The 20,106-nt window shown below is 41.6% G+C and overlaps 1 protein-coding gene across 1 annotated transcript in view; it reads right to left on the bottom strand.

The window, feature by feature from the left end:
* LOC137347131 (microtubule-actin cross-linking factor 1-like) overlaps positions 1-20,106 on the bottom strand; it is a 441,060-nt gene that overhangs the window by 371,197 nt on the left and 49,757 nt on the right. Inside the window, 1 exon segment of the mRNA XM_068011260.1 lies at positions 3,686-3,775. Coding sequence (XP_067867361.1) covers positions 3,686-3,775 — 90 coding nt within the window.

Here is a 20,106-nt window from a genome sequence, read left to right as displayed (position 1 = left end):
GGGAAAAATGGCATATCCTCACAAAGCATGCTTTTTTATCCACAGCTCAAATGATGCAGTTCTTCCAGCTGCTGAAAAAGGCACTGGTGAAGGGAAGGATGAAGTGTGGCAAAAGGTAAAATATTCAAAATGAAAAATAATACAAAAACATTTAAAATATGTTGTGCACAACAGAAAAGTTCTATTTCAACAGCATACCGGTTTTTATTTTAAATAGTTCTTATAGTTGAGGTACTCTCCCATTTAATAATGGTGTGGATTATCTAGCAGTGATACAGTAAATTATTGAATCGTCTTTTGGGGGTGGCACCTACCCCCTCATCATTATCCCCCTCTTCCTGACTGTGTTCAGAAACACAGGGTGGCAGTCTCACCAAGCGCAGGTTCTTCAGCACAGACTGCTCCTTTTGCTATCCAGCATGGGACATGAAGACAGATGGCAGAACCAAAGCAAAAGCACATAAGGGAAAAAAAAACACAAAAATTGTACACACACACAAAGGCTACAAATCAACTTGCCCTGGCAAAGCTTACCACCGTGAAAATTAAATCCACTAGCAAATTTTGTTCTCAACAGACACATTATACTTGTTCATCTATATTAAATGGATTTTCTTACTAGGGATGCTAGTTTATGAGCCTTGTTGGGTCCCTAACCAGAACAATGCCTTATTCTATGAAGGCAGGCAAGTTTCTGCTATTGCTGCTCTTGAACTAGCCACTTAAAAGATGCTTTAGGCCAGCACAGGTTCACTGGGAATATTTTTTTTTCTTTTTCTGGAGGAAGTACTTTTCCATTATCAGAATTTCTACCAGCCGTACTCAGCACCTGGGAAATGCTGGAGAGAAAAAGCATCTCACAGATCGTGCTTCAGTGTATTATTGCAACAATATGCTGCACTACTATTTTAAGGTCCCATTCTCATTTAATGTCATATATCATGTTGGTTAAACTGCACTAACAATTAATATGAAGATCCTTCTAACTATGACTATGAGCTCCCTTACAACATGGCAATGACAAAATGATTACAGCTTTAATGGGCGGCACAGTGGCACAGTGGTTAGCACTGCAGCCTCACAGCTCCAGGGACCCGGGTTCGATTCTGGGTACTGCCTGTGTGGAGTTTGCAAGTTCTCCCTGTGTCTGTGTGGGTTTTCTCCGGGTGCTCCGGTTTCCTCCCACAAGCCAAAAGACTTGCAGGTTGGCAGGTAAATTGGCCATTATAAATTGTCACTAGTATAGGTAGGTGGTAGGGAAATATAGGGACAGGTGGGGATGTTTGGTAGGAATATGGGATTAGTGTAGGATTAGTATAAATGGGTGGTTGATGGTCGGCACTGACTCGGTGGGCCGAAGGGCCTGTTTCAGTGTTGTATCTCTAATCTAATCTAATCTAATCTTTAACAGATGGAAGGAAAAAAGAAAGAGAAAAGAAATAAAATCACATTTATATAGAGCCTTTCATGACTTCAGGACATCCCAAAGCACAGCTAATGCAGTGCAATAAATTTGATAGATGCATATTAATTTCTAGCTTTGCAATCATACACAGAGATATGGCAATGTAATAAATTTACTAGTGAGTGTGATAGTACTGCAATTTGTAGTACTTTCAGGTGAGACATTAAGTTGAGGCCAGCTTCTCAGGTGGATGTAAAATATCCATGGCACAATTTGAAAAAGTCCAAAGAAGGCCTTTGTCCTGGCCAACATTTATGCCTCCACCAGCAGCATGAACACAGATTGCTTAATCATTTATCTCACTGTTGTTATTCATATCTACCTGTGCGCAAACTGGCTGCTGGATTTGCCTAAATTACAACACTGACTATACTTCAAAAGTACTTGATTGGCTATGAAGCACATTGGGATATCTTAAGGGTGTGAAAGGCATTGTATAGATGCAGGTTTTTCTTTCTCAAAGCTGTAACAGATAATATGTGAAGCTGAAAATTTAAGGTGTTGCTGAACACCACTGTCAAATCAGGTGTGTTTGAAAGGAATACTTTCATCTAGTTCAATTGAGTTTTTCCAGATGTAGCTCCTGTAGAAGCTGCACATTTAATGATGTCATTGTAGTTATTCGGAAAACAGCATTGCAGTACAGAGACCACTGAAGTTGTCTTCTATGAAATGCAAGTAGGGAAAAATAATATTTCAGTACTAGAAGCATAAATCATATTCATCAGTTGGTCTCTGTTGCCACTAACCAAAAATTGAATTTGTGGTCAATTGTTTAAATTTAAATACACTCCATCTGAGATAAAAGCACTTGGGAAATCTATTACAGTACATCCATTCAGTGACTCTTAACAGAGGATGGGCAGAGGATAGTCAGGGGTATTAACAGAGCACCATTTAAACAGTTAAAATTGAGCTGAAGATATGTGGATCAGCCATGCAATTTCAAATGTCACTACACTCAAGTTTCCTCCAAATGGCAAATCTCTTGGTCTCACTGAAGTTGAATAAGCAGATTTGCCAGAAAGATACTTGGGTATAGAGAGGTAAATTATGAGAATAGGTTACATAAACCTGGTTCGTATTCTATTTATTTAAAAAGATTGAAGGGCAATCTGATCGAGATGTTTAAAATCATAAAAGGGATCTGACAGGGTGAATACAGCGAAACTAATTTGTCTGGTGGGGAAATCCAGAACAAGGGGGCATAATCTTAAAATTGGAGCTAGGCCATTCAGCAGTGAAATCAGGAAGCACTTTTACCACACAGATGATAGTGGAAATCTGGAATTTTCTCCCTGAAAAGGCTATGGATGCTAGGTAAATTGAATTTTTCAAGATCAAGAGATTTTTGTTGGGTAAGGGTATCAAGGGACATGGAACAAAGACAGGTAAATGGAGTTGAGGTACAGATCAGCTATGATCTAAATGAATGGTGGAATCTGCTCGAGGGGCCGAATGGTTAACTCTTCCTCCTATGTAAATAAGTGATAAACATTATCCAAGATCTCAGAAAGCAATTACTTTATCTATTGCTTCCTTTGGTTGGCAGTACATACATCAGACTGCTTCAATAACAAAAAAAGGTTGTGAGCATTGATTCTCACCCACTAGATGTTATTGGTGTGTGCTACAAACTAAATCCTGTATAGTGTTCTGAGAAAGCACTGCAATCATCTGAAATTACACTGGGGAATATCCAAATGGTAAATTTCCAATTTCTGCCATATTGTTACCTGGAGAGTACTGAGTGCAAGCTGATTTAGGTGAGAAAATACAAAACACACTAGCAAGGATGCCATATCAATCATGGTTCAGAACCAAAAACCAGCTGTAAACACAACAGCTCGAATCCAGGAGTTCAGAAAAATTGACAAGTAAAACAAAAATGCTTTTACACTAATGACATTTCAGGTAATCAATCTCTGTTGACAAATTCAATTTCTCTTCACTATAATGTAATTTACAATATGCAGATGCATCGTTGATAAATACATGTTTAAAAATGGAGACAGTCTTCAGGAGTTGCACGATTCCAACAGACCAGATTTCTACAAGGCAATTAAATAGGCCAGATAGCTCGAAGAGAGCATAAATTAAATTTTTATCATCTAGATATTGATGTATTGTAAAAATTCTTAAGCAGTATTTCATCTAATCAGACTTCACATTAAACATCTTGTAACGAACTCACTTAAAATTATTTTAAAAAGTACTTACCAGAGTCACCCCTGAGAGGACTTCTAAAAGGGAGATCAAGTTATGTCCATCGCGCAGATCTTCATAAAGATCATTTATGTGCTTCCGTACCTGAAAAAAAAAACAAATCTTAAATCAACTTTTCCTCTTCGCAGTATAGCAATTTAAATTTTGCTGTGTAAACCGTAGCGCGGAGTCAACTCCCCCTTGTCCCCTTTATTCCCTATACCCACTTGATCCTGGTCGTCATGTGGGACTGAAGTCCTCTTAATTCAGGCTCAGGCTGGGTGTTTGGGATATCGGCTTACAAGAGAGCCACCCTCCAGCTTAATCCACAGCTACAGTTAATGGCTTAATACAAAGAGGAAGAAACTCAGTCCTTTCTTTAACTATCAATTTACTTTATTCACCTTGTTGTACAATGCATGAATAAGGCTTATACACTTAGTTAGACAAAAACATGCAACTCCAACTGAGTTATACAGTGAATAACAAAACTAGCTAGAATTCATAAGCACCTACTAGGTTCCTCTGACCTTTCCCTGACCGAGTCACAGAAAACTAAGGATAATACCCGAAAAAGGGAGAGTTAGCACTGGCCAGGCGTTCCGTTCTCTCTCTCTCTTCTAAGTCATCCCCGCGTTGCTCACGCAGGGTCTTCCACTTCCACGATGGTTGGTCTCCGGAGTTTTCGCTGGCTCTATGCCCAAAAAGCTCTATTCTTATCCTCCCTCTTATCTCTTCAAATCTGAGCTGTGTCTTTCCGGTTGGCTTAAGCCTGCTCACCTCGTTCACATCTTCTCTTAATTGGCCCAGGCCCAAAGACCCCGGTATCACACCATGTCCAAATAAGGCTGTTTTCCAGTGATCGATCCTTTGTCTTGTCTCATCAAGTAATTAGTTCAAACTGGTTTTTACCAGCACAGGCCAGTGTCCGAGCTCCAGGTTACTACAGGTCAAACAATCCCAGCAGTTTGTAACTGATTCTGTATTTCTTGCAGCCCCTGGCCAACAGATGCATATTTCAATTACTCGGATTCCTTCTCTTGTCCCTTTTTTGAAATCGACAATTCATCCTGGGGTACAGTTCTGCAGTTGACAGCTCTCCAGAAGCTCACCAAAGTGACCATTTTTCACTTGTGAGCTGGGACACAGAGTTCTTGCAGACTATTCTTCCATGAGACCATTACACTCACCGATTTCTAACCTTGTCTTTTGTCCATGCATGAGCAGTAGCAACAGGTTCAAATGGCAATGATGAGAAGCAAAAAGTCTACCCAATTTTCCTCTCCCTAGCCCAGGGTCATTGAAACCAACAGTTCTGCTTCACCACCATCCTTGCTAAGATCAGCTAACAGCTAGAGACATGTGCTTACATTTATAAGAAACTTTTGTTACATTCTGATGAGCAAGTCTGCCTAGAGGTGTCACAAAGGGTTGCAAACAAATGAGAAAATTGATGTAATCATAGATACACAAAAAACCTGGTCAAAAAATGGACCAAAAAGCTCCAAAGAAGGAAGTAGGATGGTGGGGGAGAAGAGAGCGCGTGGGGAGAAAGATTCAACATTCGTTTCTTTTTAATTACTTTTGCAAAGAAGAGTTGCTATGCTGCCTTCTGACCTGCTTGGTCAGTGAAACAATCATTGGCAGATTGGTTGAAGACGACAGTTGTGTAAATGTAAAAGAAAAAAATGTTTCAGTACATTATGTCATCATATCCTCCTCTATGCAGCTGTAAATTATTTGGCTAGGCCTCATTTGTATTCAAAGGGCTCTCAATGACATTGAAAGTAGCAGCTTAAATCTACAAATTAATCCTTACCCAAAGTGATTCACATTTCTACTATAGTTTAAAAACCATGCTTTCTATTATGCATTCTAATAAAATAGATTACAGAAAGTGTCCTGCTCTGAAGTACATGAAGGAAGTACATGAAGGAAGTACTGTGCCACACTATTTTTGAATGTTTGAAAAACTATGACTTGCTCCACTTTTTCCGTGGTGTTCTCTGTATCCCTGGAATATGAACTGACTGAAGGCCAGTTGGATGAGTGAGTGCCCTGCTCTATGGGCTGCATCAATGCCATTCAAAGCCATATGATGAGGATGACAGTGTCCTTGGGATAATTCTATTCTCGCACAACAATAAACAATGAGCATGCGTGGAAATTACTAGTTCTAAAAGAAAATTCAAACTGTTATTGCCATTCAAGGAGCTTTCTTTCAAAGAGACCTGGGTAATTTGTTTAGGCACAGTAACCTGCAGACAACATATTAACTTACAATTGTGATTTTAAATCTATTGAAATTAGAAAAAAAGTGAGCAGAGTTGTGGCAATCCGCACCTACTCAGTCATGCAGCACTCTCACATCTCACTTTCTTGCATCACAGACCGTTTAAATTTACTTCCGTCAGCAGGTATTATTCTAAGAAACTGTTGCAACGGATGTGAACAATTAACATGCATTTCTTGTGGGATGGGTGGGGTGGTGAAGGAAGCAATAACATTTATTTATCATGATGTGATGTGACGACCAATCAACTGGGTGAGGCTCAATAATTTTGTACTTTACGGGAGGAAAAATGTTTCAAGTCTAAGCTATATTTATTTCAATTGATCAATAAATCAACAATCACTGTCACTAAAAATATTTTAAATTCTGTTTTGTCAGGAAAGCTAATTTTTGGCAATGATTTTTTTTTAAAAAGATGTGAAACTGGTAAGTGTTGATGTTCAGAGAGACTTGGGGGCACTCGTACAAGGAACACAATAAGTTAACATGCAAGTACAGCAGGCTACTAGGAAGGCAAATGGCATGTTAGCCTTTATTGTAAGGGGATTGGAGTAAAAGAATAAAGAAGTCTTACTAAAATTGTACAGGGCTTTGGTGAGACTGCAGCTGGACTACTGTGTGGAGTTTTGGTCTCCATATTTAAGAAAGGATATACTTGCACTGGAGGCAGTCCAGTGAAGATTTACTAGATTGGTCCCTGGGATGAGGGGGTTCTCCTATGATGAGAGGCTGAATAAATTGGGCCTATATTCTCTGGAGTTTAGAAGAATGAGAGGTGATCTAATTGAGACATACAAGATTCCGAAAGAGCTTGATAAGGTAGAAGCTGAGAGATTGTTCCCACTGGTCGGGGAATCTAGAACACGGGGACACAGTCTCAGGATAAGGGGCTGATCGTTTAGGGCTGAGATGAGGAGAAATTACTTCACTCAAAAGGGTTGTGAATCTTTGGAATTCTCTACCACAGAGGGTTGTGGATGCTCCATCATTGAATACATTTAAGGCTGGGATAAATAGATTTTTGGTCTCGCAGCCCCAACCGCCCCCACCACACAACACTGTTCCCCACCCCGCCAACCGACATCCCCTTGCCTTGCCAGGGCCTGGCTGATTGTCCCTGCTTGAGTTCCGGGGCCGTCCATCTTGTTGCTTCTGATGGCTGGGTGTAGTCCCAGTAGTGCCACCGGGAGCTGCTGGCCCACTGATTGGCTGGCAGCTCCATTAGGCGGAACTTCCAGGGGAGCGACAAATCCTGGCCTGGCTCCCCAGGCCCGGTGGAGGCAGGCTCGGCACCGACTATTCGTCAGGTAGGCGGGGCCTTCCATCCAAAGTAAAATTCCAGCCCATACCACTTTTGCTCAAAATATACTTTTGCCCTTTTACAATGACTGCAGTGCAGTATCGTCAAAATAGAAGTTAACCAAATATACCTTGTGCCATAAATACAGATCCAAATAATGGGAATTGTTTACTCCATATATTTAAATATTTTTGATGGTACATAACATACTAGAGAAATTCATATCTTTATTACTAAAAAAATAAAATCTTTCCCAAAGTGCTTTTTATTCTTGAGACTAGTTATTCAGCAGAGGCTGAATGAATGCCAAGTTCTGAATAGAAGCTGTCAAATATCACTGGCATGGAGATTTCACTGAATAGAAAAGTTTGTTCTCAAATGACATGTCCAAAGATGACAGCAATATGATAACTGTACAGAACAGTCATCCTTCTACCAGTTTCTTGGGTTAAGTTCAAAGGTCTTTGAAAATATGTCCTTTCAATACAAAGCAGATTTATTCCAAGAAGGGTCATACTGAAGCACAAAGTTCTCTATTTCTATTGTATCCCAGAATCCTGAGATGAAGTCAGGTAAAATTTCATAGTTTGAGCATAACAAACAAGCAAAGATCTTGTTCTGTACAAGACTGTGCAAAATCAAAATTTGCATATCAGTTTCCTCCGGACTCTAACTGTTTAGGATTAAAGACCTTAATGCAGTACAAATCACAGGTAGACACTGGCCTACCTGTGCAACTGATTTAACTGGTCTATTGTGTTCATTTTCTATCTACCCATCTCCCTCCCTTTGCTGGATCTACAGTTGCCATTCACTTGACATCTGGAGCATCCAGGTTTATGAATTGTATCACCTGAACCTGTTTAGGGTATCCCTTTGGAATTTGAATGCAATCTGAGCAGGTAAACAAGAGTGGATTTGTCCTGTTTTAGTTTTTACGAATGAATGTGTAGGACAGAGATATTGATCAAGTGGTGTTCATGCTTGCAATGAATACACCCTGTTTAGTGAAAATGGTTCAAATGCAGGCAGGGAAAGCTGCTTCATGATGTTCACATTAGGTATGGGATCCAAGCACCTGATCCAAAAGCAAAACTTTGCATTAGCTAAGCCATTCAACAGGCCTAAATGTAATATGAAACCCAGGTATTACTACTAAACTGTAAAGTTGAAAGGCAATAAAGCTTTGCATACATTAAGCTACCAGCACAAATGGAACACAACTTAATCTTCATATTCTTTTCAACTTCCAAACCTTCACAGTGTGGAGCACTATTGTGCTTCTACAGCCTACATACAATGTTACTAATGATGAAAAGCATATCGTACAATATAAGCAATTATTAATTTTATACAAATGGAGAAAGCAGTAATACCCTTTTTCTTGCACCAACAGTTTAGGAATGTGCACCGAGTACAAGCTCTATTCGTACTGTATGCAGATAATTCAGTCTTCATTTCCGTTTGCAAATTACACTCTGTTCGAAGTAAAGGACTGTTGTAACAAAGTTACACAAAAAAATGCTAAGCAGCACTGCCTATGAGAACGTTATGTTTGCCAAGAGGTAATAAAAGATTGAATGCAGTAGGGTTCATTGGCAGTTTCCTATTCAACTATCCCACAAAAACCTCAGACTTCGAAAAGTGTTTCCTTATAAGTTAGTTTACAAATGCTCTGAATGAATGAGTTCGCTCATTGATTATCCCAGTCTTCCTAATGAATGTTCCTCTTCAGACATTTCTATTCTTTCATCAATCCCACGCTTTTGGTACACATACTATATTAACATTCACTTATCCTGAAACTATTTTGGAAATTACTATGTTATATTGACTGAATAACCTTCTATGCCCTGCAAAGCACTAAGTAGGCAAATCTATAACCCTGATATCCTCATTGAAACATTCTCCTTCAGCCAATATCTGCTTGAACTTTTAGTGGTTTACATTACACTAACACAGCAACTAAATACAGTAGCATAGCATATGGTAAGTAGCATAAATCACACCGAATTAAGAGTCAGATAAACATCTGAACATTTCCTTTGAGAATTTTTGCCTGCAAAAATGAATGAAACTTTGTGACACAAAAATTGAGCAAATTTTCAGGGCATTGACCTTCAGAAGTGTGCAAAAGACCTATAAAAAATACTCATTCCTGCAGTAATTACTAATTTTTAGCAAAGTCAGAGAGAAATGATATATTACCATGTAATCAAGAAACATATCTATGAAATATGCTAGTATTTTGAAAGTATAGATCTTCTGATTGTGTGGCAATTTTCAATAGTTTGTGATAATTCCTGGAACCAAAAATCATTTAATGGACAGCCATCATACTAATACAGCATTAATGCGCTTTTCGAGCTGCAGAAACAACTTTGACTTTCTATTTCAGGTCTATTCGTTAAAACAATAGGCTCCTGGAAAAAGCATCCAATATAAAAGTATTAGCTTGCTTGTGATGCCAAAAGAAGAAAACTAACTTTCCTTCAAGTCGCCAAAGCGCATCATATACAGATACATTCCACAGCCCAGTATGGGATTAACAAAGCTTTTGTTCTGATTGGAAACAATTGCCTGGAATCGTGAGCAAATGTCTATATTTTATATACGGGGATCTTCTAACACCCTGTTGATTATGTGCATCCACAGCAATCTTTACTTGAATCAGCTTCTTTAACCTGGGTTTGGGTTTGAGTTTGCATGTTTTTGAGGACACTTGAGGTCATGTTTAGATATATAGATAGGTATAATTTTGACTTTTTGCCAACAAAGTGACTTTCCAGTAGATAAGATAATTGTGAGGATTCTTTGCTGCTGAATTTTGTACAAACTTTGCAGTACAGGAATTTCTGCAATACTGAACACCGCAAAATCACCTGCCAAGATTGGGGGTAGCTTGAAAAGAGAATCAAGAATAATTCAATTTGGAATATCTGTCCAAGGCAAGGCACTACCAGGGAAGCCTGACTGATATTCTGGGCACCATAGGAGGAGGCCGAGATGGATCAGCCAGAAGTGCCGAGTGGATGATCCATCTCAGCCTCCTCCTGAAGTCCCAGCATCACAGATGCCAGTCTTCAGCTAATTTGATTCACTGCACGTGGTATCAAGAAACGGCTGAAAACACTGGATACAGCAAAGGCCCTGACTATATCCCAGCTGTAGTACTTGAGGCTTGTGTTCCAGAACTTGTCGCGCCCTAGCTAAGCTGTTCCAGTACAGCTACAATACTGGTATATACCCAAAGTGGAAAATTGCCCAGGAATGTCCTGTCCACAAAATGGACAAATCCAATCTGGCCAAATATCACCCCATCAGTCAACTCTCAATCATCAGAAAACTGATGGAAGGTGTTGTTGACAGTGCTCTCAAGCGGCACTTACTCAACAATAACCTGCTCATTGCTCAGTTTGGGTTCCACCAGGGCCACTCAGCTCCAGACCTCATTGCAGCCTTGGTCTAAATGTGGACAAAAGAGATGAACTCCAGAGGTGAGGTGAGAGTGACTGCCTTTGACATCAAGGAAGCATTTGACCTAGGGTGGCATCAAGGAGGCTTAGCAAAATTGAAGTCAATGGAAATCAAGGAGAAAATTCTCCACTGGTTGGAACCATACCTCGACAAAGGATGATAGTTCTGATTATTGAAAGCCAATCTCAGCCCCTGGACATCACTGCAGGAGTTCCTCAGGGTAGTGGCCTAAGCCCAACCATCTTGAGCTGCTTTATTAATGACCTTCCCTCCAACATAAGGTCAGAGGTGGGGATGTTTGCTGATGATTGTACAGTATGCAGTACCATTCACAACTCCTCAGATACTGAAGCAGTCCATGCATGCAACAAGACCTACACAACATTAAGGCTTGGGCTGATAAGTGGCACGTAACATTCACGCCACACAAGTGCAAGGCAACAATCAAACAAGAGAGAACCTAACCATCTTCCCTCAATGTTCAATGGCATTACCATCACTGAATCCCCCACTAACAGCCTGGAGGGTTACCATTGACCAGAAAGTTAACTGGACCAGCCCCATAAATACTGTGGTTACTAACGCAGTTCAGAGACTAGGAATTCTGCGGCAAGTAACTCACCTACTGATTCCCTAACGCCAGTCTACCATCTACAAAGCACAAGTCAGGAGTGTGATAAAATGCTCTCCACTTGCCTTGATGAGTGCAGCTCCAACACTCAAGAAGCTTGACACCATCCAGGACAAAGCTGTCCACTTGATAGTCACCCCATCCACCACCTTAAACGTTCTCTCCCTCTACCAGTGCACATTGGCAGGAGTCTGCATCATCTACAAGATCCGCTGCAGCAACTCGCCAAGGTTTCTTCGACAACATCTTCTAAACCCACAACCTCGAAGAACAAGGGCAGCAGATGCATTGGAACACCCCTGTTGCGTTATTGCTTCTATGTAGCAATAAGGAATCAAACAGTCATAAACTGCAGATTCTTTATTTGTATAATAACACATTTACAAGAGAGCTCTGTCTTACACATGCAATTCGGTGTCTTGTTCAACTCCAACTAACTGATCACATGCTGGCTGACATCACTTCCTGTGATGCTGTGTGGAGTACTTACATTGTTAAAGCAATATATCAACATTCCCCTTTCCTAAAATGGAAATACCCAAAAGATAAATATGTACATAATGGAATGAAACAACTTTGAAATATTTACACATGCATTGACTCTAATGTTCTTTAGTCAAGTGTTTCTAAACCATACAGGCAGTCTACAGACTTGACCTGATCTTGTCGCAGTGTAGCTTGATGGAGAAGTAGACTTAACAGCTTCTTTGCTTGACTTTTGTGTGTATTCTGACAGTCATCCTGTGCTCGACTGTTACGCTGGTCATTTTCTCTTGCTACATTCTGCTGATCTGAGTGCGACTGTGTTCTCAATGCAATAGGATTGTCAGGTAGTGTTGTTAACTAGCTCTCTTAGCTGACTGAGATTACTTCTTAGTACTGCTCCATTGGGGGTGGTTACTTCATACGATCTTGGTTCATTGCAGACTTTGGACACTTCTGCAGAGAGCCACGCTTTTCCCTGACATTCTATCCTATCCATACCCATGAGCTTACCGTGTGTCGTCTTCACCTTGTCTTATTTTGCTAGGAGCCTATCTTGTACCGAGGAGGATTTCATGAGATGGTGGCTTGGAAGTGTTGTCTTAACTAGTCTTCAAAATATGATTTCTGCAAGGGATGGTAGCTCTGTGCTGACTGTCGTTGTCCTCAGGTGTAACATGGCTACTTGTAGATCCTACTTTGTCTCACGGCATTTTACAATCAACTATTTGACTGGAGGCACCATTCTCTCTGCTAGACCACCCGACCTAGGGTAATGTTGTGAAGAAGTGATAAGATTTACACCCCATCTCCTGCACATGTCTTGGAATGGCTTGGCAACATATTGCGGAAAATTGTCTGATACACTCTCGTCTGGGGGACCAAACAAGCTGAAAAATTGCACTAACGTGCTCAAAGGGTTTATGAGTAGTAATTGGTGCTCAAAAAGTAATAGTTGTTTTTGAATGCGAAGAGATCGGTCACTACCCTTGACCAAGAATGTAGCGGGACTTCGTGAGGAAGCAGTGGCTCTTTATGCTGGCATGGTTGTTGCTGATGAAAAGCATCACATGACTTTAACACTCGCTCAATGTTACTGCTCATATTCGGTCAGTAGACGGTCTCACACTCAAGTCTTTTAGACTTCAACACCCACGTGACCGATATGTAACTGCGAAAGGATGTCAGGGCAAAACGTCTGCGGAATTACCACCTGCCTGCCTTTGAAGAGAACACCAGTAGAAATGCCCAACTCATCCTGGTATGACCAAAAAGTTCTGAGCTCTGCAGTAGAGCATGGCTACCTGACTCGAACTCGACGGGACATGACATGTGTCGGGTTGGGTCGCTCTTCCAGGTCTGGCATTTAGGCTCGGGTCGGGTCAGGCTGGGTCAGACACACTATCACCACCTCCGGTACATAGCTCCAATGTTAATGTACTTTTTGGATTTGAAAAGTTGTTGACAGTTTTTTTAAGCTTGTGCAGATAAGCAACAAAGTGAAAAACGGAAGCTAGGTTAACTGATGGTCGGGTCAGGTGACGAAAAAAATGAAAGGACTCGGGCCGGATGTGGTTCGGTCGGGCTCAGGTCCGGGTTTCACTTGCAAACCAGAGCCAGTCTCTACTATGCAGGGACCTCTTGCATGCTGTCAGGCCATCCTTTAATAATGAATTGTCATAGCGACTTCAAGTTCTAGTGCATGAGTCACAAAAAGTTAGTGTGCAAGTACAGCAAGTGATAAAGAATGCTAATGGAATGATATCCTTTATTACAAAAGGAATTGAAAATAAAAGGATGTTATGCTTCAGTTATACAGGGCATTGGTGAGACCACATCTCGAATATAGTGTGCAATTTTGGTCTCCTTATTTAAGGAAGGATGTAAATGCATTGGAGGGGGTTCAGAGAAGGTTTACTAGATTGATACCTGGAATGAGCAGGTTGTCTTTTGAGGAAAGGTTGGACAGGCTGGGCTTGTTTTCACTGGAGTTTAGAAGAGTGAGAGGAGACTTGATCGAAGTTTATAAGACCCTGAACGGTCTTGACAAGGTGGATGTGGAAAGCATGTTTCCTCTTGTGGGCGAGTCCGGAACTAGGGGGCATGGTTTTAAAATTAGGGGTCGCCCTTTTAGGACAGAGATGAGAAGAAATTTTCTCTCAGAAGGTGGTGGGATTTTGGAACACACTGCCTCAGAAAGTGGTGGAGGCGGGGTCATTGAACATTTTTAAGGCAGAGGTAGACAGATTCTGGTTAGGCAAGGGAATCAAACGTTATCGGAGTAGATGGGAGGGTGGAATTTGAGACACAACAGATCAGCCATGATCTTATTGAATGGCAGAGCAGGCTCGAGAGACCAAATGGCCTACTTCTGCTCCTAACTCGTATGTTCGTAAGACTGGGTCTTTTGAGATTTCTTCCCGTAATTCTTCACGCTTCTTCTGCCTGAAATGCAAATAAATCTGGTATTCATCCTCTAGTGCGGTGTCAACCTGGCCAACTTGGATGTCTAGTGGAACATTTTCGTATTTTTTGGGATTCAGTATTCTGCCTAAAGCGTTGGAGATTACCAAGAGATTCCCTGGCTTGTATTTTGCTTCACAGTCATATCCTTGCACTTTTATCAACAGCCTTTGTAGCCATGGAGGTATGGTCAGTGGCTTTTGCCAGATCATTGCTAACGGTTTATGATCTGTTTCGACTACAAAGTGTTTCCCGAAGTGACAAGTGAGAAACTTTGTTTTGATTCCAAACACCAGTGCTAGTGTTTCACTTTCTATATTGCAAAAGTCGACCTGTGTTGGGGATAAGATTTTTGAGCCAAAAGCTATTAGACGTCTGTCCTGCAACAGGCATGCTCCCAGGGCTTTTTGTGATGAATCTACTTCGAGAATGTTATCCTTGTTGGGATCATAGTACTGCAAACATGCATCAGTTGATACTGACTGCTTCAACAATGAGTGCATGCTAGTGGTCCTAATGACACAGAAATGGTGTTTCCTTTCTCAGGAGTTTCCATAGAACCGAAGACCCCTCTGAGAAACTTGAACTGTAAGGAGCTAAGAAATTGGAGAGACCAAGGCATCTTTGCAAGTCTTTTTTGTCTTGTGGGCTTGGCATGGACTGGATACCCTCTATTTTGCTGGGATCCGGTCTAATGCCAGTGTCTGAATAAATGGAGCCAAAGAAGTTAATGTCTCTCATGTTTATGGCACATTCTTATTAAATACAAGGCCCTGTTTCCTGGCTCAGTCCAGCAGGATGTGTAAATTCCCATCATGTGCTTTTTTTGTGGTGTCCACAACTGCGATATCAGCGATACATATACACCCTCGCACATTCTCTATATGATCCATGCTTTGTTGAAATAAATCCCAGCTTACTGATAGGCCAAACTGTAGATGCAAGAAGCAATATCGTCCACATAGAGCCCCGAAAGCCGTCAATTCTTGCGAACTTTCAGAGAGATGGAAATACCAGTACCATGCTTTGCATCTAGTTTTGAAAAAACTTGGCCTTTGCGACTTTCATATTCAGCTCTTCTAATGTGGGGATTTTGAGAGGACAGTGTTTCAACGCCTTGTTTAGCGTACTGGGGTCCAAACAAACTCAGATGGTGCCAGCCATTTTGACTACAGATGTTATCGAACTGCACCAATCTGCGTGCAGTTGAAAATGCATGATTCCTTGCCTCTCCATAGTATCCAGCTCTATTTTCAGCTTGTCCATGACATGAACACGACATTTCCTTGGCTGATCTATAGAAGAAACGTCATCCCTCACATGTAGGACAGCTTCTCCTTTGAAACCTCCCACTCTGTTGGAACGGTCTGGGTACATTCTTTGTAAATCTTGGATAGACTCAACAGGATCAATCCTGTTCTGGACATGTGTCTTTGGCACGCTCCTGATCACTTGCATTGTTGCAATTTGGAGCTCATTACATGCTGGTAGGCCTCTAACTGCTGGACCTTCTGCGCCCACAATGTAGAAAACCTGTTGCGACCAAACTGAAGTTCCATACCTGCACTTTAGCACTAGAGTACCTATGCAGCTGATTGGTGTACCATTGTATGCAGTGAGTCTTGTCTTCATTGGTTGTATCATGGCTTTCTATCTCACCAGGTACATGTCCTTCACTATTCGCAATGGCAAAATGTTTGCACTTGCCTCTGTATCGTCCTTAAGCCTTAATGTATATTGATCACTTTTCTCTAGGCCCACTGTCAATTGTGAATGTTTCCCTCTATGTAACCAGATCCATTTGGTGCGCAAAGGTTACTGTGTGGATGGCTTGCTCACCTTCAGTGCCCTGCACGTTATTCACATTGCTGGCAACCTCATGGACTTGTTTGTGTTTGACTTGGCTTGCTGTAGACGTATCCCTGTTTTTTCCAACAGGTGGTGTCTGCTCATCAGGTCTCAGTCTATTGGGACTCCTGGATAGTTTTCCTTTATTGGAGCTCTTACACAGCCTCAATGTCCTTTCTTGCCACACTCCTTGCAGTTGCCCATGAAGGCGGGACAGCTCCTTGGTTAGTGCATCAGGCCACACTTGCCAAATATCTTGCCTGGCTGCGGTGTCCTGGATACCTCACCTATAGTTGTCGTGCCAAGCACCCCTATGCACTGCTTGCTTGCAGCAATTGCTTCAAACTCCCTGTCTTCTCTTAGGAGACTTTCCACATTGTACTCTTTTTTTCTTGTCCAGTATCTCCTTTTGAAAAGCTTTTAATTGGGATAGACACAATCACCAAATCCATAATGCGCTCTGATAATTCCAACTGAAAAGTCACAGTTAGCCTTCCTCCTGTTCACGAATTTATCAAAAGTCTCTCTTGATTGCTGGCTGCACATCACCAGCTCTAGGCAGTGAATTCTGAAATTAATCCTGACCTTGAGCTGGTCGTCTTAGACCATAGTCTTGCTGGGTCCTTCTGCTCAGCTTTAGAAAGCACCAAGGTGTTAATCAAATTGCTATTTTTATCTTGACCGCTTGTTTTCCAACTCAGTGACGACCAGATCCAAAAAACACAACTCCATTCTTTGTATAAAAAGTTGAAACTTGTGGAGGTGGTCTTGGGCTTTCCAAAACGTGGAAGGGTATTTAGAGGACATGGTGCCAAATTTGTCAGAAATGCAGTTGGAACTTTCCCCTTTAAATTGCAGCGTCTACTGCTTTATTTTCTTGGCCTTTCCCTGGAGAGGGGGAAAAAAACCTGCAGAGACCACACACTGCCACGATATCGATGAACGTGTAATACTTCAGAAATCAATCTCACCACTGCCACTACGTTGCGTTATTGCTGCATAAAAGCAATAAGGAACCAAACTCTCAAGTTGAGTGGTCACAAACTGTGAATTCTTTATCTGTACACTAACACATTTACAAGAGAACTGTGTCTTGCACATGCGACTACATATCTTGCTCAACTCCACGCATGCTGACTGACATCACTTCCTGTGATGCTGTGTGGAGTACTTACATTGTTAATGCGATATCACAACAACCCCCAACTGCAAGTACCCCTCTAAGTCACGCATAATCCTGACTTGCAACTATATCACCATTCCTTCATTGTTGCTGGGTCAAAGTCTTGGAGCTCCCTTCCTAACAGCACTGTGGGTGTACCAACACTACATGGACTGCAGTGGTGCAAGGTGACAATGGCTCACCATCACAAAAGGCAATTAGGGATGAGAAATAAATGCTGGCTTTGCCAGCACGGCTCAGATCCTATGAACGAATAAAAAAAATCAAAGCTGTGAAAAGAAATGTTGCAAAAACAAAACTAAATGGTCTTGATTAAAACTAAGTAACCTCTGATGGAGTTGCTCATGAGGAATCTGGCATCTGGAGCACATTTGAGATGTTTAACTGGTGTTCTGAGCTCAGAAGCAAAGAACAGGTGATGTGTGATGAATGCATACAAAGGGAAATGGGGAGGGCCAGTTTGACTGCTTTTGTTTCTTAACCTGCCTCAAATCTGTATCTCTTCTTGCCTTGATAGATCACATATCAATGCAATTCTTTTGTGAATATTTCAACTCAAATCATTATTTACTGCACAAGGTGATATCCTATTCCAGAAGTTCATCACATTGCAGTAAGACATTCCTCAAGTAGAACTCCCTTTTATTCAGTTCATAATTATTTCATCTTTTTATACCTTTTGGTTTCATTCAAAGTAGCTTCAGTAATACCCATTTTAAAAAAAATAAGCTTAGATTCTATCACTTCATTAATACTCTATATTTTCTGCTGTTTCCTACAAGATTTCTTGGAATGAGAGATGTCAGACCCTGGGTGCCTTTAGAAGCACATTTTCCTCCTTCGTGTTGATGTGCCATTGTTGAATCATAGAATGGTTACAGCATAGGAGCTGGCAATTTGCCCTATCGTGTCCATACTAGTTTTCTGTGAAAGCAACTCAGCCAGTCCCTCTCCCCTCGGCCTGCAAATGTTTTCTCTTCAGATAATTATCCAATTTCCTTTTGAAAGCCACACTCTCAGGCAGCGCATTCCAGATCCTAACTATTTGCTGCATAAAAAAGTTTTTCCTCATGTCGCCTCTGGTTCTTTTGCCATTCAGCTTAAATTGGTGTCCCCTGGTTCTCGACCCTTCCGCCAGTGGGAACAGTTTCTCCCTATCTACTCTATCCAGACCCCTCATGATTTTGAACGCCTCCAACAAATCCTCTCCTTAGTGAAGAGAAGGTTGAGAGAACAGCCCCAACTTCTCCAACCTATCCACATAACTGAAGTTCTTCATCCCTGGAACCATTCTCGTAAATCTTTTCTGCACCCTAATGCCTTCGCATGCTTCCTAAAGTGTGCTGCCCAGAAATGAACACAATACTCCAGTTGAGAACAAACCAGTGTTCTATAAAAGGTGCACCGTAACTGCCTTGCTTTTGTACTCTATGCAGGTTTATAAAGCCCAGAATCCCATATGCTTTATTAACTAGTTTCTCTACCTGCCCTGCCACCTTCAGCAATTTGTGCACATAGACCCAGAGTTCCCTCTAATCCTGCATCTCCTTTAGAAATGTATCCTTTATTTTATATTGCCCCTCCTTGTTCTTCCTACATCCCTTTACACTATACTGCATAAATTTCATCTGCCATGTATCTGACCACTTACCATCCTGTCACTATCCTCCTCACAGTTCATAATACTTCCAAGTTTTGTGTCATCTGCAAATTGTGAAATTGTGCCCTGCATACCCAAGTCGAGGTCATTAATATAGATCAAGAAAAGCAGTGGCCCGAATACCAACCCCTGGAAAACCCCGTTGTATACCTTCCTCCAGTCCGACAAACAAGCGTTCACCACTACTGTTTCTCGTCACTCAGTCAACTTTGTATCCATGCTGCCACTGTCCCTTTTATTCCATGTCTTTAATACTGCCCGTTTGTGGTACTTTATAAGAACATAAAAAAAGGAGGAGCAGGCTTTTCAGTCCCTTGAGCCTGCTCTGCCATTCAGCAAGATCATTGCTGATATGATCATGGCCTCAACTCCACTTTCTTGCTGCTCCCAAAACCCTCGACTCCGTTGCAGATCAAAAGTCTGTCTAACACAGCCATGAATATATTCAATGACCCAGCCTCCATTGATCTCTGGGGTAGAGAATTCCAAGGATTGTCGACCCTCAGAAGAAATTCCTCATCTCCATCTTAAAATGGGAGACCCCTTATTCTGAGCCTGTACCCCCCCCCAGCTCTAGATTCCCCCATGAGAGGAAACATCCTCAGCACCTACCCCATCAAGCTCCCCTCAAATCTCATTCTTCTAAACTTCAATGAGTATTAACCTAACCTCCTCAATCTTGCCTCATAAAAGACAACCCCTTCAGCCCTGGAATCAATCTAGTGTAACTTCTCTGAACTGCCTCCAATGCAAGTATATCCCTCTTTAAATAAGGAGGCCAAAACTGTATGCAGTACTCTAGGTGTGATCTCATCAACGGAGGGCTCCACTGCACAGCAGAGGAGGAAAAGGGGTGGTAGAGCTATAGTGATATGGGAATTCTTTCGTAAGGGGTGCAAATAGGTGTTTCTGTGGCCGCAAACGAGATTCCAGGATGGTCTGTTGCCTCCCTGGTGCTAGGGTCAAGGATGTCTCGGAGCAGCTGCAAGACATTCTGAAAGGGGAGGGCAAGCAGCCAGAGGTCGTGGTCCATATTGGTACCAACAACATAGGCAGGAAGAGAGATGAGGTCCTGCAAAAGAAATATAGGGAGTTAGG

This window comes from Heterodontus francisci, chromosome 31, assembly GCF_036365525.1.
Source record: "Heterodontus francisci isolate sHetFra1 chromosome 31, sHetFra1.hap1, whole genome shotgun sequence".
NCBI lineage: Eukaryota > Metazoa > Chordata > Chondrichthyes > Heterodontiformes > Heterodontidae > Heterodontus > Heterodontus francisci.
This window is presented reverse-complemented; position numbering and strand designations above follow the sequence as displayed.